Source organism: Nothoprocta perdicaria, unplaced genomic scaffold (assembly GCF_003342845.1).
Source record: "Nothoprocta perdicaria isolate Ctin4 unplaced genomic scaffold, notPer1 scaffold_205, whole genome shotgun sequence".
Taxonomy (NCBI): domain Eukaryota; kingdom Metazoa; phylum Chordata; class Aves; order Tinamiformes; family Tinamidae; genus Nothoprocta; species Nothoprocta perdicaria.
Window position 1 is genome coordinate 426317 of NW_020455261.1, and position 24273 is coordinate 450589.

The following is a 24273-nucleotide window of genomic DNA, read 5'->3' on the forward strand; positions in this document are numbered from 1 at the left end:
AACTGGAACAAGCAGAGCAGGATAAGAACTGCTCTGAGGTAATACTGAGCTAATTCGAACCTTTGTAATAGTAACCAAAAAGCACTGCTGAAGCACAGATGGGATTCTACTAGTTTAGAAAGACAAGAATATGATAAGTACTGGTGAGCACTGTAATTTTACAAGAAGTGATTATCATTAGATGAATCTAATTTCATTTCTTAAGAGCAGAGTGACATTTTCCATCTCACTGCAAAGAGGGTGCCGTCAATGTTTGTATGGCAGCTCTGCAAGACTATGCTCAACAACTGCCCACTGAGGGGAAAGGAAGCCCAGCACGTCTGAACACAGACAGTCTCCTACTTCCTCTGGCCAAATGCACAGAAACTCCATAGTTGTGCCCCCAGAGCTTATAGCTCTGGAGCTTAGAGCAGCAGCCTGCTTTCTTTGGAAAATGTAACGTTTAGGAGAAAGACTCCAAGACACCCAGGAAAAGATCTTCAGTAAAAACAACCACCACCTGTAAAGCAAAGGCAAAGGACTTCAGAGCCTCTGTCCTAGGAATGGTAAGCAGGAGAAAACTGTCTGAAAGTCAGAAAAGGCAGATGAGACGGAGGAAGCGCTTAGAATACAAAATGATTCATCTAAACAGTAATCTCCAACTCTAACAGAAACCACCTAAAGCTGTTTTAAATAAAGAATAGCATTTTGTGTAGGCCACTGGGCAGAAACTCACTCTCAGAACATGTATATCTGGCACACAGATGTCTTATCTTGTACTTTTTGGCCCCGACCAAGGTTTCTTTTTACTTTGCAGTTAACTTTTTATCATTTGTCTTTCAAGCAACAGATGTGAAACACTAGGCACCAAGCCACCCCACACACCTATTCTTACAGCCATGCTAATGTAATGCGGCCCAGCAGACTATCCTCCCTGTTACCCTACACTAATCTCTCCAAAGTGATCTTTCTAATATTGCCAAGTTATGTGATATTTTTGCACTGTGGAAGAACATTCAGAAACCAATGGGTCATTTTAGTTATACATGCTATAGAGGCCTCAGAGCAATTTTCATTGCTTACATCTAGCTTCTGTAATTTGAAAGTCACCAGCAAGGGATCTATAGTTAGACTACTGGTGAAGTTCATTTACTCTCCACTTTTATGCAAATGAATTTCTGAATATTTTCACAATAGTGGAAAAAGAAAACTAAAACAGTATCCAATATTTGGAAAATTTTATGACTGTTGCATGATGATTTAAAATGGAAAATTATTTGTCATGTCACTGCCAAGACACAGCAGTATGAGGATTATAAGTAGGTGAAATAAAGCAACCACAAAGTTACCGGTATTATAGGTATTAACAGGGCAGAAAGCTCTGTTAAGTTTCATACTATATAGTGCCACTGCAGGATCTAGGTTACACAAAGCTTACATCAGTCCACAGTTTTCTAAGAAAAAAATGTCCATACTGACATTTGTTTCAAATTAATACAGATTTATTCCAAGAATATAAATGCTTTTTTTGTTACATTGGATACTATATTCAAACTTGCACAAAGCAACTCCTTTAAATGGATGATAATGCAGTGAATCACTGCAGCAAAATGTGACAGGGGACTAAACAAAGAGACTTCATTCAAAACAGAGAGTGCTCCACCATTAGAACTAATGGAGAGAAATGCTCTACCCAAGTCCTCACATTTAAAGTCCAAACTCAGAAGTAAACTTAAAAAAAAAAAAAAAAAAAAAAAAAAAAAAAAAAAAAAAAAAAAAAAAAAAAAAAAAAAAATTAAAAGGTCAGATCTGCAAACGTTAATCCTATGGCTTCATTCCCAGAACAGTAAATGCGCACATACTGTTTTTGTAAAAAGTCAGGCTAGTATCAGCTAAATCTGAGCTCTACAGTCCTCTTAACTTTCTTCCTACACGTAAAGTGGCCAGTCTGTCCTTTGGTGTATTCTCCACAGTGGCTACTGTGGACAGGAGCACCACACATCTGTGTCAAGCTTCCTTAAGAACTGGAACCCTATAAATAGTGAAGAGCTCTCTCTGTTGCCTAGATTGGAACTAGGAAACTGCTTTTATTCTTTTACACATGCTGCTTCACAGAGCATACATGCAATACACATGCAACCACTCTGCCTTGTGCTTCTATATACAGAGGTCTGTATGAGGGTGAAGATTGAGCTTCTGACCAAAAGACAGGTCAGGACACAGCAAATTCTAAGTTTTATGATTGCATTACCCTCTTTTTCTTATTTTTATAAAGGTCATAATTCAAAACCAAAAATAAATAGCTACTGACATTTAAGCTGAAGGAGTTTAAATCAGGCAAGCTGGCCTATTAAAATATAAACATGTTACTATCAATCAGTAGCAGAGGAACACCTGCTAACAATGTATTCTTTGAAAATCTATCATCAAAAATAACTTTTAGAGACTGCCAACACAATTTTGTATTGATTTTCACTGTCCTGTGAATACATCTACAAAATTCAAAATGCCCCTGCTTTTCAGGCTTAAGGGGGAGTGGTGCAGAGGAAAAGGGATGGGAAGATTATAAAATAGCAATGGTTTAAACACTCAGAACAAAAAAAAAAAAGAATATTTTTTTAAACTTCAGGCTCCAATGAAAGACAGAAACAAACTCAGTGATGACTTGGGACTGGCTGGGAGAGCTCTGGAGAGCCAGCACCACCGCCACCATCACTACCAAGTGGAAGGGGCTGAGTGAGCCCCTTCAGCAGACTAACTGCCAGGTGCCTACAGAGCTAGTGGAAAGAAATGCAAATGCTGCCACCATGCCCTGGCACACCTGAGGACCTGGCCCTCTGTATTTGATGGTTATGCATCAAATCATCTGGCCTCACCCCACACATGAATGTCTCTCCACACATTTAAGCAGCCTTTGCTGTGGCCCTGGCATTCACCTCCAGAAACAGCAGTCAGTCTGTAGTGGAGTCCTGCCTACACCATGCCCTGTGAACCTCCACAAGCTGCAAGCCAAGCAGCTGGCAAGAATACCAGCTGAGGAGGAAGGAAGCCTTCTGTGGGTGTTGAGTACATTCACTGTAGACCAAACCAACCCACCTTTTCAGAATCAAATCCACATCCTCTGCTGTCACAAACCCAAAACGTGTGTGTGTTCTTACTCAACTCCTAGTTATTTTGCTGAAATGTAGATGGCACAGGAAGAGATGTGGTCCCTGCAGAGTGCCAAGCAAGGACTTGGGAGGCATTTAAATGAGAGACAAGATTAATCTTTCTCTGACAACATCTCCAGTAATGACTGAACACAAGGTTGAAATCCTGGAACCTAAAAACCATGCTATTAACAACCACCTCCTGAAGGGTCAGCTTTTAAAAGCTACTTCTTTTAAAAACATCTCTTTCCAACTAAAAACATTATAATGGAATCACTAACAGACAAATGTGTTTCTTAAAACACAACATCTCTTTTCACTCTTCTAGGAAGAAGCAGGAAAAGACACATCATATATAAACTATTCCTTTCTACATACAAAATCAGTCATCAAATTAAGATGTTTAACAAATTAAGATGCCCACTCCAAAGGGGAATTGAATCCTGACTGTAGCTCTTTGTCAGTTCCATACCACTAAATATGGTGCCGTCTCTTTTAGGAAGGCTATGCTCTTCCATGCACTGAACATTTTCCATATTTCTTTCAGTCTTCTACTTTCATATACACATTTTGCCTTCTCAGGAAATAGTTTCTGGCTTGTATTTTTCCACTATAAACTGACATCAACACAAAACCTGCCCCTTAACTATTCAAGGGCATGTAGGCACAAAAAAAATATTGTCCTTCTAAGCAGTTCGGGTGTGGCACTTGAATGCTGTACATTCCTTCAGTTAATTGAAAATTATATCTCTGCTTCTCAAACGTTCAGTAAACAAATGGCTTGGCAAAAAGACATAAAGAAACAAAACAGCGACATGTATTTTAAATAAGTTTTATTTCAAGTGTGCTGTTAATATATATGTTGATACGCAAGAGAATTTCTGATGCTGGAAAGCTAATATTCTTCTTTAAAAGGAAAAAGAGAAAAAAAATCATAAAATCAGGGTACTACCAAAACCTAGGAATCTGTGAGGGAGATAAAATGTGTATGGCTTCATTATCCTCCATAAATCATCACTAAATTGAGGCTGAGATCAGAATGAAGTGACATAATTTCATTTAAAAAAAATGAAAAACAGAATCATTTGTTGTAATCGTATTAATTCTTCAAGAAACAATATTTCTATTAATGATATACAACTATTTATCAGCATTTTGGGGAAATTTCTCCATCGACATTATTAATTTTATTTACCTCGATATACTTATCTTGAAAATAATTTTACATAACACTGATTCATGGAAAACTATGTATACACTCTGAGACACTTCATTTCATGAACTTAGAGGAAAATCTGATAAACACAGAGAAAAGAAATGTTTATTTACTGACATACATGAATTCTGAAAGTCTCTGTTCCTCCAAATGCTGGAAGAGGGTAGCCTCATTTTTAGTGCTTTCAATATTTTAAAAGACATGAGCTTTAAGCCTGCTTTATGTGCAAAACCTTTACCAATATTTTCAGTAAGTTGCAAGATTTGCTACCAACTCTCAAAAATAGCATCTCATAATTTTTCTTTTGTTCTGATCATGAATTATCTCCCTAAGACAGTTGGCTTTCTACTTGAAAGAGATGGAAATTTTCTGATGAACAAGAAAGTACACAATAGAGAAGGTTGATTTCAACTAAATGTTGCTGGCACAGCTGACTGAATTTCATAACAATACGAATACAAAAGAAATGTATTTGCATATGGCACTAAGAGCAGCTCTGCACAGTCCAGCTTTCTCGTGTCGGCCTGCCTCATCTACAAATCATACAATAGGCAGGGACTGTGAACACAAACTGCTCTCCATGCCCAAATGTCAGTGCTGTCTGGTTCAAACTTGAGGCTGCAGGCACTCCTGTTTGTCTACAGAGCTGAAGAAAGAATTTTCCTAGTAGTTCTATGAGGAACATTTCCCATGATGAACTGGGTACTTCCTATTTAATTACGGCCAACCTATTTTCTCAAAACTATTGTTTTACTAATCATTTGGAAAAACAAGTTTAGGAACTTGAAATAAAGTTTCTGGACTCCAGGTTGCATCCAAACCTTAGTAACAGAGAAAAGGAAATATTTTTAATACTAACAGTAACAAAACACAACAATTTCCACAATTCCAGGTTTAACAAGAGCCTTTTAGGAAAGCTGTTTCATTATCAGAAACAGAACAATATACATGCTCTTCCATGTAGGCACTTACTCATTTTTCCTCATCATTCTTAAATGGTATCAACTCCTTCCAGCAACCACTCTATTGGCGTGATCAAATTAAAAAGGATTTTTACTCAGAGTCATGAGGCACTCACTGCTCTCTGATCTCAGCACAGAAGTTCAGTTACATAAATACCAGGCAACTGAAACTGCACAGTTATGACCAGACATCCTGTTTGCTGTGTATGCTATTTTTAATAGTTTTATTACATTAAAACTGGGAACTCCTGGTTTAACCAGTTTGCTTTTCGTTATAAGATAATTAATCCTGTGGTTAATCCAAAAACATCAGATATCCAAATGTGCACAAAACCCACTTCTCACATTTTAAAGTACCCCTGCACCACCCAGATGCTCAAGCAGCAATCTGGGAGCCTCCCAGGCTTTGCAAGAATAGACACACATCTTCATAAGGACTTCACAAAGGGATATCTCTGTCAACTAATTTTAAAGCTGCTTAAATCTTAAACTACACTTAAACTGCTGCAAAGGAGATTCTAACATAATGTTTATATGTGGAAACAAAAATACTAGAAAGAACACAAAATCTGAAAACTAGTCAGGAGACACTACATGCTGTAAAGGTTGGGAATTACTGCACATTCTGCACACCGGGAGAGGGATGTTCCCATTTGGGAGAAAGACTTTCTTAACAAGGACGGGAATTCCTCTCCTGAAAAATAACAGCTCAAATTCTGTTTAAATTCAGGTTCTATCCTCATGCTGGATTTTCTTGAACGACTTTTTTCCTGCTCTTTGAGGCAATAATTGGGCATCTTTCTCATATTTATGGTTTGCCTGTAAGCATTCATCCAAAGCACACTAGTGACTGTTCTCTCACACAGACTCTTAACTGAGCTCTTGCTAGGAGTTAGTCAGCTGCCTCCTGGTTTCCCCCAGCTTAGCACTGAAAATGTTAATTAACTTAGGAAAGGATGCACTATTAAAACAGCTCTCTGACTAATTTATATATCTGCTTTCAAATGTGTCTTCTCTATTTGTATGAACTGTACATTTCCAGAATGAACTGCAGATTTCCACACTTGGAAACAAAATAGCGAAAGAAAAATAGAAAACATTTTTTTTTTTAATTTTTATCTCCAGATGAAGGTACTTAAAGCCTGAAAAAGGCTGAAAAGCTAGCATCAACTCAGAGCCTCAGATGTTGATATACATCTCCAAATCTACCTCAGCCTTGGCTTTTCCATAAACAGTGAAAAAGGACTTTAAGAAGCTAACTCTTTTGTTAGCTATTTTAGAACTCATTTGTGCTGAGACAGAAATATGCAATTCACTTCCTTCAAAACACTGAGCAGTCTTTCGAGGTGACAAAAATTTGGCTCCATTTTGCCCACAGTTAAAGAGAGAAACAAAATGTTCTGAATAGACACTGTTTCCCCCCAAAACACAGTTGTGCTATCAGAATGTTCAACAGCTCATAAAATCGTGTTATTGGAAGTGAGCTTTTAACAGAGATACTTTGTCTCCAGTTGGATCTAAAGAAACTTCTTGAAACCAGCTACTTTGCCACAGGAAGGCCTACTTCAGAATAGAATGGATTCTAACGCATCTTCCTTTAGAATCTAAAATAACTGGGAGAGATTGGATGAGATGAGATGGAGCCCAAAATACATTGGAGCTTTTTGGTTGTTGTGATCCTATTATCACTGAAGTTGTTCTGTATTTAGGATAAAATGAAATTCTCACAGTATTAATTTGAATTCAGTTTTTATATCTAATACTGTCTGTTAATATTATATTACTCAAAAACACATGCAATCCTTCATAAAACAGACACATCCAAGAAGAATGCATTCTCTACAGTTACTATTATAGGTAACAAGCACACAAGAGCAAGGCCACAGGAAGAAAGACAAAGAAGTGTATCAGTAGTATTACAAAGGTGTTCCACAGAGAAAGGTGCGCTCAATTCCTAATGGTTCAACTAAGCCAAATAAACATTAACCTTTAGTCTTCTCCTTCTTTTTTCTTAGGCAAAGTAGGAAAGAAAAAACAGTTCACAGATCTAAACTGAGCGAAGGACTGATATTTTTTACAATATTGTATCCAAACACTGTATATAAATGGATTTTTTTTACTCTACAACTGCCTTTTTGCAAAAGAAGGAAATAAAACAGGTTGCTGAAACTCAAGACTTCATGATCAAGTAATGAGGAAAGGTGGCATAGGGAACAAGGAAATAAACCAACTAGGAACTTCACACAGACAGAATAAAATGCAGGAAAGGAAGAGAACTGCATTTGTTGCACAGTACTATAGAGACTACCGTGTCACTCTACCTTTCATTCCTTCCAAATACCTAGTGCTGCTAATCCTGAGATTAATATGGGTCTACTCCTGCAAGAACAGTGGAAAAGACTAGGTTGACTGATGACTAGCAGAATTTTCACCATTTTCTTAACATACAGGAATCTAAAATTGTCAATTATAGGACTATCAAATAATTTACCAAGTATAGCACAATTCTAACTTGAAACAAGTATTAGTTGTGTGGTGATGATTCTGTTCAAATCCTAAAAAATTTCTGCTGCAAGAAGCATGAAACAACACTTCTGTCCTAATTCTTATCCGCAATATATTAGGAAGGAATGCATCCAGCACGCTGCCATGGAATCATAGCACTATAGATACAAAACTGACCAAAGTAACACATGGGAAGTCTGTTTGGTCATTACTTCTTTGCAAAAGACATTTGCTAAAATATTTCAAAAACACAGTTGCCAGCAAGTTTATGTATAGAGATGTATTGAAAAAATAATCTAGTTGAAATATACATGATGGCTCTATGTAACTATTATTTAGGAAAAGAGGGAAGCTTTGCAAAGAGGAAACCTGGGTGGATGGCAAGAAGTTTAAGAAGTATCTTATTTTAAAGATTAAAAAACACATTTTAGAGGAAAGAGTCTTTTCAAGTTGTTCCTTTTGTATCCTGAATACATTTTTAATTCAAAAAAAGAAAACATACATGAAAATTATTTGCATTCCAGTTGCTTATTCTGTCAGTCACATACTTCATAAAAACTTTAAATAATTCTTGTCTTCTCACCATGCCTGATTTAATATGAAAGTCAGAATTTCAGCTCAAACCCTTTGGTGCGCTCAGCTGGATCACTGTTAAATTTTTGCCAGTACTTTGGAAAGAGTCATGATTGCAAAACATCCATCCAATATACTCTTTACTAAGGTAAAATGGTAACAAATTCAATAAACTGAAGAAAAAAAAAAGCCACTGGCTTTATGTTAATTTCTAGAATATGAAGGATAACCTTGTAAGGGCATCTTTATCTTGACATTCCCTCAACACATCTCTTCATGCCCTCTCTCCTAACTCCTAATATTCAAATGCAAACACAACATAATTAAATAGGCAAATTCTTCCTACCAGCAACTAAAGCTGCTTTGTATTCATGCCCTATTTTCGACTGCTTCATAGGCCAATAATGGAACAAGTTGTAATAATTCCAGAAGAGAAAAGAGTTTCACCAGTGGGATACACAGTCACTGGGGGTGCGGCTGAGAGGTTGAACTCTGCGCCCACAATTCAATTGTCCTGTAACTCCTCCTCCGCCAACATGCAAAGAGCAAGGAGCCTTTTACAATATGAAGGACGTTGTCTGAGTTGGTATCAGCTTGGTCACTTTTCATTTTGCCACTCACAAACTTAAAAAAATATATATATAAAAAAATCCAAGTATAACTAGAATCATAATGAAAGTAATAGAAAATTGACTCAACTTTTCTTACTTTACAGTTCTTTCTCTGTTTCATGAATATTGAGCTATTTGTTTTTTTAAATCTGCAGGTGAGCAATCCAGAGTTCACATTTCTGTATCCATAATCAGGCTTTCACAAACAAGAAATAGACTCACTTACAAAGTTATAGCCAGTTAAAACTTAGGTACACATAATACTCTTCAAAGGTAACTCTTTTCCATGGCCGATTCGTTGAGTCATGAGGGATTTTTATTCAGTTAAAGACATTTTTACAACTTTTTATTCATTTGGCTCATTCCAAGCTTTGAGGGAAATAAAAACATTCAGATAAAGATGACTCAGTAAGAAAGAAGCTGAAAAACACCATTTTATCGTGAAAAGAAAAAAAGTCAAACACAGGCTCACATCTGATTTGAAAACATAAAGTTGTAGTCAGACAAATACAAATAAGACACTGAAAAGCCGATGTCTGATACAACGAATTTCTATCTTGTTACTCTGAACAATCACTCATTGCTTTGACACCATGCAAAAACAAACAGCAACTCGCTGAATTCTCAGAGTCACTGCATCTACTAATCTCAGTTTATGTTTTATAAATACTAAGATAGCTTCCCAAGTAGCAAAACAAGTAGTTAAGTACATTTTTATATTACAAAGATGCAAAACTCAAAACCTGCTTATCCTCTCCCTCTACATAGCATAGCTCATCTATGTGGTTGACGAAAGGAAAATACGTTTCCTATGAATATTTCAAATGACATTTCCACAATGGTTTCCCACATCTTAAGACTGAAAATGGAAAGCAGAGCAAAGCTATGAGTTACCAAAAAGCACTGATGCACCCATTTTTTCTTGGTTGACAAAAGACTAGAAGTTGTCATAAATTAAAGCAGCAGTTGCTCCATAACCTAGGCATAGAATGCATACAGATGTACAGTTCACTTCCTCAGCTAACTTCTTGATTGAACAATAGGGAGGATATAAGCTAAGAAGGGAACCAAAATTACTAACTTTATTACACACCATTTTTCTATCACTATGAATGCAATTTAATAACAACAGAAGGTAAATACAAAGCAAGAAAGGGATTGGCTCTTTTGACACCATCATCTCACTAGACTGCAATAGATCAAGCCACCTACTGCATTAGAAGCACAGTGACAAGAATTATGGATACATTAATGGTTACTTTCCTCTGTATCCACATAGTTCAAATATGGTGTTCAGTAGAAGTTGTTTTAAAATACTTTCTTAATAAGTAGGCATCTGAAATAAAACAAAAATTATATGCATATGGCACAATGGAAGAGTAAACAATATGGCTTTTAGGCATCGCCAAGGGATTACTGTTACATGAGGAAATCAAGGTTGACTTTTAAAAATCTAAAAATAATTCTAAGAATGCTTCCTGTCTCAGTGCTCTAGACAACAGAAAACAAATGAAAAGACTTACTGTCTACACGCCATCTAGGTCACTGGTATTACACAACCTCCCTTTTTAAAAACATACTTCAAACAAATTCCTATACAGGACGTTCACAGGCTATAACTGATTAAAAACAAGCACAAGATATGAAATACACCCTGTAGGAACAAAATGGCTTGTTTTCAGAACTCCCTATGTCCCTGAAATTGCACAAGAAACCATAATAAAATCTGACGGTCTTGCCAGCTACCTTTAATTAAATTAAACCTTTGAATACTTAATTACATGCCACTTTATACTAGATCTATATACTAGAAGACTAGATCAAAATCTAGACATTCACAGAAGTTATTTACCTCTATATTTCTGTCCATAAATTTGTATAGCAACACGCATGATTAGAACAAATATATAGTAAAGAATTATGCATACAATTGTGCTTTCTTATAGATTCTTGCTTTCTATTGCCTCCAGCTCAGTAAGAGAAACAGATGCATCCCTCATACCTCTTTCTATGCTGAACAAACAATACAGAGCTATATTTCTGGCTTCTATGCCATCATCATGCCTATCATATCCTATCATACAGGACAGAACATTTTACAATCAAAATTACTGAAAAAAAAGTTTTTATAATGTAATATAACCACACTGTGCTTTTTAAGTTATAGAAGAGCACAGAGTGATTTAGACAAATACAAAAAGATGAACTGCTATTAGGTAATTAAATTACCTTTAAGGCACACTCAAAGTCAACACTTACATTTGATACATCTGAAGCTTTCAGTCAAAACTATTAGCCATAACCTTAATTACTATACTGTTCCATTGTAATATAAATATTGATAAAATGTGTCTTGCCCTAGATATGTTCACATTTTCAGCTATACATATTACATATACGTGCATACATATACATATTACAACTATATATATGCCTTTTATAATATTCTTCTGGAAAAACAAATGAACAAACAAATCCTAATGGACAGTCACAGTACTAACTTCTGTTCCCTGCTCTTCTACAGCTTACATGATAAAATATTCAGCAAGTCTATACTTCAGTGCCTTAAGCATTAACTGCCTCATGGAAAAAATGTGTGTCTTAATTCCCTGGTATTTATAGCAAAGAGAGCCCTCAGGTAAAAGTTAAAGCATGTCAGGACATCAAACTCAAACTTAAAAATTTTAGTCCATTTCCTTACTGTGCTCAACAATCCTGTGTGCCTTTGGGCAAGCTACCTAGAATCTCAGTGCCTTGGCTCCCCATCTGTAAAACAAGAAAAAAAAGAATTCCTTATCTTTCAGCAGATGAAACACACTATATATTTTTGTAGTATTTCACTCTATGGTAACAAGGCCCTTTGATGAAAAAGGCACTTTCTACTCTTTCAATGGAAGGCATTTTGGAAAAATACAGTCCTTTTATAGCTATATCTTGACACTACCAGACTACTTGGCATTCTGAGAGGTTACGTTAATAGAACTGAGAGATGACTTAAAATTGAGCAATGCACAAAATGTACAGAAAACAACAACAACAAAATTGTTATCATATGGGTTTCCTCCCCTTGCTGATAAGTAGCTGTGGTATTTTTTCAAAGAGGAATAAATACTGAAGATATTAGCCAATAAGGGAGTGTCTTAGCACAAGGGAATGATATACTAAAAAATATACCTCCTGTATCTAAAAACCTCCTGTATGTATCAATAAATCCTCAAGACCCCTTCTGCTGCTTTCCTATTCTCTTCAAGTAATTAGTTTTCCTACACTCAAATACTAGCAGATAATACATTCTGCTACAGTAAAAAGAAACAACTAAATAAAGAAGTATATTTTCAATTTCCTCCAGTTTTCTAAAAAGCATTGAAATCACTGAAATTCTTACTCAGAATATCCCTGAAAATAATTCAAAAGAAAAACTATATGCCATAGTAAAATTCAATTTGGGTGTTAATCTAAAATTTTGCACTGAATTCTGCCTTGCATATTTTGCACAAAATAAACCAGCATATGCTCAGAAGGTCACCTACTTTGGCTTTAGCAAGGAGAAGAAGGGAAATCGTAGGAGGTGGAAAGGAAATTCTTATGAGCTTAGAACAAATGAATTTTACAATTCTTGCTCTTCAAAATTTAGCTAAAAAAACACTACTCAATGGCTTGTCTCTGCTTAAGATATTAACAACACAACAACTTTAACACCCTACAACAAACAAAAAACAAACAACAAACAAACAAACAAACAAAACACTCCAGGCAAACAGAAGAAGCCAAATCTCTTCAATCAGGAAAGCGGTCACTTAGAAAAAGGATCTTCAGGATGACTGATTAAGGCCTGATTCAGCAAAGCATTTAAAGATGTGAGTAGCTTCACTGAGTTCCCCAGAAGTAGAGCCAAAATACAGAGAAATCCCTTGAATTTAAACAAAAACAAGACATAACTATAGTTATTACAAAACTGGCACTGAGCTGGTCATTTCTTCTTTGAAATAAACAGGATCCTAGGCATGGAAACATTTAATCCTCTCTAGCTGTATTTCATTTCCTTTTGCACTAAGGAAGAAAAAATATAAGCAAAACACTCACCAGGCTTCTAAACTAAGTCCCAAGCCCGCTATTTTCTCAGGTATTTGTGTTAGAAGTGGAGGAGGAAAATCAACCATATGGCAAATTGATCGTTAGATGCATATTTGAACATGGCATGCCCAAGTTTGTGGGTGTTCACATTCAAGGCATGTGACCTGTGAGGTATGCAGAATACAGTTCATAAAATCATAACAGTAAGCTCTGTAAGAATCAGAAGTAAGAAAACAAATTTCTTACAAACCGTTGTCTCATGACCTAACTAATAGGTTCAAAGTGGCAAAAGAAATGATTCCTGTGGCTGTGAAAGACATAACTTCTCTCAGGCACACAGCTATTTGAGGACCCAAAAATGATAGTGCACACACTGGGGCTTTGCCTTCAGGGCTGTCCTCAGAAGATCACCAGCAGGAATGTGGCAGTTTTGTAACACTAACGAATTTGGCTGAAAATGCCCACTGAAGGCCCAAATTAAAGGGAGAAAAGGAAGACATGTACACAGAACAAGATAATTAGCTATTTTTTTTTCCTTCAGCAATCAGTTTGACAAAATTAAAAGCATTTATTGAGAACTGCTAATTAACAAGAACATTAAAACAAGAACACGAAAAATTTAGTGGCGGGAAGAAAACAACTTCCTTATACCTTTTTTACTAAATAAATTGTAACCAGGAATCATTTGTGAATCAAACCTACGAAGAATTATAACAACTTACTATTCTTCCAAGAATGCTGTCCAGATACAAAAACTGCCTGGGCAGTGCTCACTGCAAGATAAGAACTTAGCTTAAAATAAGGAAAGGAAAAGATTCTATTTGCACTCATTCACAATAACACTACAGTTTCAGTAAACTGCAGTGCTCACAAAGGCTAACAAAATCTGCTAGGAAAGCCTCTACAGAAACTAGACAACTGTGAGAAGTCACACAATCAGTGCCCACAAGAAAAGTACATTGAGCACAAGGCAAATGAGTGTAGCAGAACTCACATATCTTTTAAAAACTCAATCCTGCCTAAAGTCACAGAACATACTTGCTTTTACACTGAGCTACTTGCCTACTTTAAAAGAATTTTGTGAGTGGAGAGATGAGGAAAACAGGGCAATATTACAAGTCATACCCATGTACACTTTTAGAAGTACAGCCATCACAGCGCAGATTTAGAACTTATAGAATCTCTTTAATCTTATTTGTAAAAGCTCTAGATTTTGTCTTCTGTGCTTATATATTTCTTTAAATGTCAATATCCATTCTTCTAAACTTCTATATAGGTGCTTTTACAATAGAGGATCTGAACACAATCTAAATAGATAAGAGACAGAATATGGACAATGCTGTGGCCACCATAAATTTGATAAGCCTAATTCTGACAATGTGTGTCAAATATAATATTAAAGTAAATTACCTCTGAGCTTGCAGACTATTAAGACTCTACTCAGTTAACCACATGAAGAAGAACTTGGGGATATTTAAATCTATCAGACTACTTAAACACTATGAGCAAGTGCATATTCTCAAATAATAATAATAATATAAAAAATCCACATGAAGTTTATGTAAAAGAAAAATTATGGGATGTTAGAATTCAGTGCCCAGTTCCCAATGTAGTAAGTTGCTCTGGTTTTTAAATACTCTGAAAGCGTTAGATTGCTTTTTACTTCCCAAACTCATATATTTCTGCTCAAAATTAATTAAACACTGACGGTGGGAAGATATTTGAGAAACATTAAAAATGATCAAATGCTTTAGTTTTTCTGTACTTTGGAAAGAACAAAACTCTTCTCAAATTTTCAATTTCCCTTTTATTAAAAACAGGAGGTACTTACAAGTGAAGATAGAGCACACTTCAATTGAGCGATTTGTAGCTACACACAGCACTGGACCCAAACTTTTGTGGTATTAGTAGATCCCAGTAAGGTAATTTATCCTGTTAGGGCACAAATACTACCTAATTAAAATGCCTCCATGAGACACTGTCCAATAAGGTGTTTTATCACAAAAGTTAAACTTAAATCTTCCTAAAAATAAATAGATAAATAAGAACATTCTCCTAAAAAAGCCTTTTTCTCTTTGCTGCACAAACCTAGTGTTTTACATTAAAGTGACCTTAATCTTTCATTGCACAGAAGGGAGATGGCTGCTCGCTTGAACCACTATAATTAACAGTGATGTAATTATCTGTAAACTTCAAACTATTTCAACACATACCATGCTGGCCTGAGCTCTCCTAATTTAGAAATGGTCACGCCAGATCATGAAAAGGGACAGAGCTCTGCATCTTACGTATGCTTTCATTGTTCTAAAGATGCAGCCTAACGAGAATTATTCACTCTTTTACAACACAGTAAGAGTATCCATCTGAGTAATTCAATGAGAAATATGCTAAGCAACAACACTTCCTTACTAACAGATATGCCTGCTATTAAAAACAGAACTAAGATCCTGACACAACAGTACTGCAAATAAGGTACTACTGACACTGGGATCAGATCTGGACTATTTTTTCTTATTGTGATTAACCCAAAAGTTCCATTCAAATGTTTACGTATATGTACACATAACCTCACAGACCGTTGCTGAAATCAATTCCAAGTCAGAGCAATCTTAAAAATACTATTTTTTTTTGAAACTGTAAATTACAGTTTCCAAAGAATCCATAAGTGTGTATATTTTTATGAGGATGGAAAGCTAAATGCTGAAAATGTTTACTTTTATTGGCCTGAAATTATAAATTATATAAGTACTTGGAGGAAAATTTTAGAACTACAATCTCTATTTCTAATATGATTTAACAATATTTACTGGTGGATACAGACATTTCTGTAGAATTCTCTTGTCCTGCTTGCCAGCCAAGTTAAATGTTATATGTTATCAGCGAAGGTCAGCAAACGTATTTTTAGCGCTCCTAGAAAATCCTGCAAGAGGAACAGAATTTTTAAAGGTACGGTATAGGCAGAAACTCCTCTGAACACTCTCTGAAGAACTCTTTGGTTCTTAGCACATTTTTTTTTAGCTGTTGTAACTACCTGGTATGCAATTTCAAAAGCTATGTTGCAGTTTTCCATCTTTAATTATCAGTTTGGTACATTCAAATAGAAATATTTCAAAAAGCAAACAATACGTAAGAATGAAGATTTTAAAGTAGCTTTAATGTAATACACATTATTATGAATAAGCAGAAGCACATCACCCTGAGTAAATCCCTTAATTATAGAGAAGCATTCTTTTACCACATTGTATTTTTTTCTCTCTACATTTTTTTTTGCCGAGACTTCAAGACTTTTACTAGTTCAAGGTATAACATTACAGCTTACTTATATTACAATATCCGTATCTTCTCTTTCAGTTATATTGGTCGATTTATTGTTCAAGTATAAAAGAGCTACCTAGCATTGAGCATTAATGATACGTATTACAACTTTGCTCCCACCCCGCCGCTTCCTATTAGAAACTTCCTATTAGAAACAGCTATTTCAAAAGAAAATCGGTTTTGGTCTGGCTATTATCGGAGCCTAAATACTGCTGACAACTGTAACTCTCTGGAATGAAGTGAACGATCAATGACAGCAACCACTACGAAAAATTAGCAGCATATTTTCAATAAGCTATAAACTTTAAAACATGAAGACAGTATTTCCAAGGAAATAATGAAAAAATAATAATTCTGGAGAAGCAGAATTACACATCAAAATTTCAGTGCAAAATCAAACTAAAACTGAAAGCAGGCAGTGTCTGTTTTGATAATGTGCAACAACCAGTCTTCTTTACTAGACAGACAAACAGACAGATTTCACGGCTTCCCTTAATTACTGAGTACCCTTAGCGCCCTGTCGTATGACATTTTTCCACTGTTTGAATGCTTTCAAAGCAGTTTGCATTTATTATTTTTAACATTAAACATCAAAGACAATATAGATACCAATGTCTGTAATCAATCTATATATAAAAATGAAGTAGTCTCCTAACAAAGAGGTATTTTCCCCTCAAATTCCACCATAGATATAGATCACATACTACACTTCCACTAGTCTGACTAAAAGGTTTTCTCTCACCTAACACCCACAACTGTGGGTTTTTTTTTTTTTTTTTTTTTTTTGGTCTAAGCAGAAACAGTTCAGTATAATAAGAAAAACAAAAATAATAATATTTAGGACTTTCATCATTATCACACTCTGCATATTAAAACAATATGACTAATTTTCATCAGCCAACCCATTCCAAGCTCTACTCTGTCTTCAGATTGTCAGTTAGTTGCTCAGTACATCCAGTGTTCACTACTGTGTATCTGTACATTAATATGCACAGCAGAATGTTGTTTACGTGGGAAAAATAAAGAAGGTAGAGACAAGAGATTAAATGAAGAGTAATGAAAGTATGAGAAAGAGAATGACAAATGCACAAGAAGGAGGTTTGGGTCTGTATACATTTATGTATGCACATGCATACATATTTGGGGGAGTTCAAAAGAATATAGAATACTGTAGGCAGAAAACAGTAAACAAAAGGGAAGACTGGACAAGGTGAAAAGACAGAAAAGGGGACTCAAAATGAACAGAAAGGCATGTAGGTGACTGGAGGATACAAAGACTGGGAAAAAAGATCAGAGGAAAGAAGCAGAGAAGGAGAGACTACAATAAAAAAAGCTAAAAACAAAATATTTAGAGTAACAAGTTGAGATAGAAAAAAAAAAAAACGAAAGAATTAAAAAAGAAAAAATAAAGGAGAAGAATGGAAGAAAGCCAAAGAAAGAAATTTAGTTACCTATCTAGAAAATCTTTCTCACCAAATACCTATGGTATTTGAAACACTGTTGCAATCCATTGTGCTTGGGTCCACACTGGACAGCAGCACCACACCTTTCTATACAAGCTTTACCACTGGTTCACATGCCCCTTGAGTGCAATCAGTGCTACATTACATAATGCAGTCAATTACAGACTTCTTATCCAGAGCACGGTGTCTTCAGATGTTCTTTAAATACATTTATGCATACGTAAAGTCATCTCCTGTTAAATCATCTCCTAACATCTTAGCTCTTTAGAAGGCAACCTTTTCCAAGAAGTAAGTCCCAGGCAGTTCTCAGCAACCTTTCCTTCACAACTCTGTTTCACTTATCCACACAGAAAGAGTTATCTCTCTGCTCTAGATTTTGCATTTGGATGAAGAAGCAGTTGCTTTGATTTTGCTGTCTCTCGGTATAGCAAAGTCATCCATCTTGTATTAGAAATGGGGTTGCCTATCATAAAAAAATAAAAATGATAGAGGAAAGTCGGACAGACAGGCACAGAGAAATTTTAAAGCTACATTTAATAAGTCAGTGCATGTTCTGGAAGGATAAGCAAGATAAACACATAGTTCAGTTTTCAAGTTGTGGCAAAATATGTCAGTAACTTTAAGCACACTTACAGGAGCATAACAAGGCTGTTACCAAATCTGACACTTCTGTTTGCTTATTTGTTTTGCTTCCTCTCCCTCTTAGGATTCCATGGTTACATCCCTGCTTCTACGACTTTATTCAATGGTACCTTCTTTTTATTTTTCATTATTTATTTATTCTGTTTCCTCTTTCTCTTGCTTTTCCCCAGAAGAAATCCTCCACACTGCTGTAAAATGCTGTTTCTGATAAAAACCAATATGGACACAGCTAAGAATCTGGGAATTCCAGCGAACAGAAGTTAGCACCATCCGCACTGACTGGCCACCGACCGCACCAGCTAGGCATCCCACACAGGAAACTTTTCACTGGAACCAAGTGTGACTCCAAGCAATCCAACAAAGCTCTGCCAGCATCAGAAAGACCTTTCTCCTCTTTTCTCTGCTTCGCCCTTACTCTATGTGAAGAGTCAACACGGACAAGGGTAATACTTCTAAGGAAGCCAAGGAAGCCCATCCTCTGTGCTCAGTGAGTGGCTGCAGGATGAAACAAGCTCAGTACTCAGCTGCCCTCTTCATTTCTCTTGGGTTGAGTACCTTGCTCCCCTAGCTCTCTGGATCTGTAGTGTGTCTTCAAGAAATATTAATTTTTATAGATCTTAGAACATAATGCATATTATTGCTATTAATTTAAATTTACACTTCTGCTCACAGTTCTCACAGAGAATTCCTGTAAGAAAAATCTCCACATTTTCAGTTATTTTTGCATTAGACCTTGTTTTCATACATTTTTTTTTGGCTAGTCCATAAGCTAGAATTCTCTCACAAACATTGGAACAGTAAAAGCAGCATGAATCCTCGACTCACCCCCCTCCCCACAAATGGAATTTTATCAGTACAAATGGGTTCACAATGAGAAAGCTTTTTCCTATAAAGAGATAAAAAAAGTTTAACTGTATAAGATACTTTCAAACTTACTGTCAAAGATATAGCTGCGAGTCTACTGTATATAATTTTAAAATATCTCAAAATACTCAAATTGTAACTTATATTAGGGTTACTTGCACCTTCAGTGTATGCCTTCAATCAAGTTAGCAAGGTTGCATGATGATATATTTTAATATTCTAAAAGCTTTCACCTTCTTAATGTAAAGTTATCCTAAATGCATATACTAGGTATATGCTTCATATTTACATACAGAAATGGAAACAGAAAAGGAATTACTCGGTGCTATCTCTGTTTAGATCACATCCCAGCCACAAAAATAAAAGAAGTACTGAATTAAAGGATGCTATCTGGCATTTTTTTAACTCACCATGGAGCTGGTAAGTCACCCACACACAACAATGCATTTGTAGACATTTGTCAAATACTGCAATGCCCATACTAAGGCAACACATCCCAGGAGTTGGCAGCCATGCTATCAGCAAGAATTTGGCTACAGAAAGAGCAATGATTCATCATACATTCTAGAAGCACTGTCAAAACAGCAAAACAACACACTGCTATTTTAATCCTTTAAAGGTAATGAGAGTTTAAAATATAATTAAAAACTTATTTGTAAAACTGAGACAAACTAAAATCCGGTAATGCATTTGGAAATGCAATGCATGTTTATTCACTAATGATCAATGTTTAAGACAGCATTTTTTTTCGAGAAGACAAAACCCAGCTATTTAATGTCAATGCCAGATAGCTACTTACCTTGCCATATTACAATTTAAATGGCCAGCATCAAAGAATGTTTCTTTCAGAACAGCTAATCAAAAATCCCAGTTTTAAAAATATTTTGAATTCATTTAGCTTCTCAGTTTTTAAAATCTTCTGCAGTAATTCCTTAGAATAACCATGAAAACACATGTTCATGAATTCTCTCACATTGCCACTAGAAGATTTCCAAACACATCCTCCAATTAAAGCATCACTGTACTCAGAACATTTCTTTCCACGTACTTATCTATTACAGTCTCAGATCTACCAAGAAAATAGTTTCTCAATTAACAATATGTTAAGCAAATAATGGTGCACATTTTGTCAAAAGCTCTCAAGTACTATTGCTTTTTTTCTGGTCAAAATCTTATCTTTCTTCCTCAAAATGTTCATGTTAAATATAAACATTGGGAAATTTTATCTTCTAAGTTACAAATTCCTTGAAAGACTTTTTTTAACCATAGCAAATGTATAATGACACAAAAACAAAATTAGTAACTAACACGTTTTTACCATCACCTAGTCATAAAATTTCTCTTTAGTGCTCAAAAGGGTATCCTCTGGAAGCATTTCAGATGTACTGCCCTTTTCCCCCACTATACAAATTGCACATCATGAACCCCTACCTTCTGGAAGATGACTTCATCTTGCTTTATCTTCTTTTTGCTCCTTTTTCTGATCTTCTGGTTTGTTTGAATCCATTTTGTCACCTAGAGTTCAAAACCATAATGCTTTTTTAGGAAGAAGTGACCTGAGCACAGCTACACAGCATTAATAAGAAACTAGAAAGAGACTCAAGACATGTTCTACCATTGCTTCACTGGAAAAGGGGAATACACTTTTCCAGCCTAGAATGACACAAGCTAATTAGTCATTTGTGGCATGGTCAAAGCATGAAGTGGTGTTCTGCACCTTACGCAGCATTATTCTGCTTGTTACTAAACCAAACTTTGAGCTTTCAACTCAAGTTTTTCGAACAGGAACTAAGCAGATCTGATGTGAGACCAGTTGACCAGTTTTTCAGATGAAATGCTGTCACTGTGGTAAGTCAAAAAAAAAAAAAAAAAAAAAAAAAAAGGAAAATATCTTGGGACACCTTACCCTTTGTACTTCATGTAACATTTACTTCCAGCCATCCACTCAACTATCAATCCCAATTTTGGATGATGGGATGGCCAATAATAAAAACCTTAGTCTAGCTTACACAAATATTTCTATTCTTAATAGGGAAACGATTATTTTTAAGGCAAGAACGAGGAAGGGTGGGGGGGGTGTCAGGTGGAAAACTCGAGGCGGGGATCTGCAAGGGAGGAAAAACGTTCGCAGAAAGCCCGGAGCAAGCGGGAAAGAAGGTTTTTCTCCTCACCTCGCCGCTCACTTGCTGGACGAGCTGACACTCCTTCCAAGTCTCGCCCTCCTCCAGCAACGGCTGCACGGGGGGGAAAGCGCAAGTTGAGGCGAGGAGCCTTCGCTCCCTTCGCGGCGGGAAGCGGCGGGACGGAGCGGCGCGGGAGCCACAAGAGCCGCGCGCCCGCGCACGCACCGCATCCCTCGCTCGGAAATGAAACACCTCCGCGGGTCGCCCGCCCCCGAGCCCCGGCCCCGGCCCCAGCCCGCCGGAGAGGAGGAGCCTGCCTTAAAGACGCAGCGGGCACGCGGGGCGGCCGGCCGGCCGGGCAGCGCTCCCCGCCGCAGCCCTGCAGCGCGCCCCAACCGCCCGCCGCGCCGCAACGGCCGCGCTGTGCGCTAACGGCCCCTGAGCGCTAACAGCCGCGCTGTGCGCTAACGGCCCCTGAGCGCTAACGGCCCCTGAGCGCTAACGGCCGCGCCGGGCGCTAACGGCCCCTGAGCGCTAACGGCCGCGCCGGGCGCTAACGGCTGCGTTATGCGCTAACGGCTCCCGTGCGCAAACGGCTGCGCCGGGAACTAACGGCCCCACTGCGCGGTAACGGTCGCGGCGCGCTAACGGCCGCGCCACGCGCTAACGGCTGAGAGGGTGAGCGCGGCGTGTCCCGCAGCCGCCTCCGCGTTTCCCCCGCGGCGCTCCTGGCATCCAGGGATTCCAAAGTAGCGCCTGGGGGTTCAGGAACCTTAACGAGGAGACACGAAGTCCCTCTTTTTGCCCACGGCAGAGCAGCGAGCCCCTCTGGCCTCAGCGCTTGGGCGATAAGCCGAAAGCTCCGCTGAACATGAGCGGGAAGCAGGTGATGGAGTCCGGGCATGGGACTCCCTGGCACTCCCGCTGTGGCAGGAGAGGCTCCGCTGCTGCCCAACACCGGCAGCTTCAGCGCTGCAAATGCTGAGGAAGCTTTTGTTGTACTTAGCAAAAATTATTTAAATTTACTTTTTACATTCAAAAGACAAAGCAAAGGCAGGTCATGTCATATCTGATATAACTAAAAGCATGGCCTGTATGGTATTTTCAGGTTTTAAGAAATAATTTCTGCTCTCTGCTATATATGACAATTCCTTAAAAGCTTCAAAAGAAAATCTGTGCTCTTGTAAAAGAAAACATCTCATCAAAGCATTTGTTTGAGCAAACCATCCCACATACAGAATTAGATGGACTTTGCCAACAGATGTTAGTAAATAAAGGTAGGTCCAATTAGTGACTGCTAAATCTTGACATTATCCCTTTATCATAAAAAAAAAAAAAAAAAAAAAAAATCCACCCTTTTGGTTTTACTGCCACAACATCTTTCTTTCAAGATCAAAAGCCTTAGATCAAAGCCAAGATCAAACTCAGTGCTTTAAATAGAAGCAACTTCACCATGAAGTTACACAAAGAAGAACTTCTTAATAGAGATATCACAGTATTAAATCTTATTAGGACCCTTTATTTTACACACACAACAGGTCTATTTAAAACAGGTACTGACAACGTATTCTTACATTGTAAAACTACAGCGGATCTGCTGCTAAAGGGTTGTTCAGAAAGCTGCTATAAATTGACTCTTGAACTCTACATTTGAAAGAAAGAATAAAAGAGTGTAGCTCAAAGAGAACAAACAAAAATATGACCAGAAATTCATGTTAATGGCAAATACAAATTACCTAAAAAAAAGTATCCCTAGAATCAGTTAACAGTTTGGATCTTTCATTTCTCCAGAAAACGTTATGGGACAGAGCGGGTTATAGGCACGCTATATATATATATATAGGCACGCTATTATAACCCAATGTTTCACAAAATACTCTGAGGAATCACACCTCCTTATCTGAGGAGGTACTGCATCCGTAGGGTGCAGCCATGACCAGACTAGGGAAACGCACTTTGGGAAAGAAGAAGAGAGGGAGAGAGAAAAGAAATTTCCCTGTGATGAACAGCTGGTCTCCTACTGCCTTCTTCCTTATGCCCAGAAGGAAAGACCTTGCAGTAGGTACAAGAGAGGCAGCACAAAAGGATATAGGACTGACTTGATGGGAGAACGACTGCCTAGCCCTGCAGTCCTGTGTGCAATGCCACGTAAGACTGACCTGTCATACTTGGGTCCCCTTCCAAATGGAATGAGGGAATTAATCAGTCTGGAACATCCTCCTTCAATTCGGAAAACATTCTTGCATGGATTCCTAACAGAGATGCCCTGCCTAGTCCTTACATTTCAACAAGCATTTATCTCATCTCAAGGGATGCTAAGGTCCTTTATCTTAGAGCAGCACGATTAAATATAACCAGATTTTGAATCTCTTATATGGGAGAAGGTACACATTCATATGTATTCTATTACCTCCTATCACACCAGACCCCAAGCAAGTAATGAACTTTCAGGACTGTACATAGTTTAGAAAACAACAGGGTATTTGGTCAACAGACAACCACCAAATTTCAAAATGAAAAAAAAAAAAAAAAAAGCATTAAGCTATTTAGGCTGTGATGGTTACTAGTGATAATTCTTGATTTTCTGAAAAACTATTGGCATGTAGGGTTTTTTTTAAACTATATAACTTTAATTGGTCTGTACTGCTCTGATGCTAAAGCACCCAATGTTGATAAACTAAGATGATCATCTTATCCTGGCTGAATACTGAATCATTGCCCTGTTTTGTTGACTTGCCAATACTCCTCAGATACTGGAAGGCAAAATATAGGAAAGAATAGAAAAGGGAATAAAAAT

At 37.2% G+C, this 24273-nt stretch overlaps 1 protein-coding gene across 1 annotated transcript in view; it reads right to left on the bottom strand.

The window, feature by feature from the left end:
• Window positions 1-24273, bottom strand: part of CUNH9orf3 (chromosome unknown C9orf3 homolog) — a 180131-nt gene that overhangs the window by 55176 nt on the left and 100682 nt on the right. Inside the window, exons 11-12 of the mRNA XM_026038247.1 lie at window positions 21525-21587; window positions 20785-20868 (exon numbers count right to left, since the gene is read on the bottom strand). Coding sequence (XP_025894032.1) covers window positions 20785-20868; window positions 21525-21587 — 147 coding nt within the window. The remainder of the gene's footprint in view (window positions 1-20784; window positions 20869-21524; window positions 21588-24273) is intronic.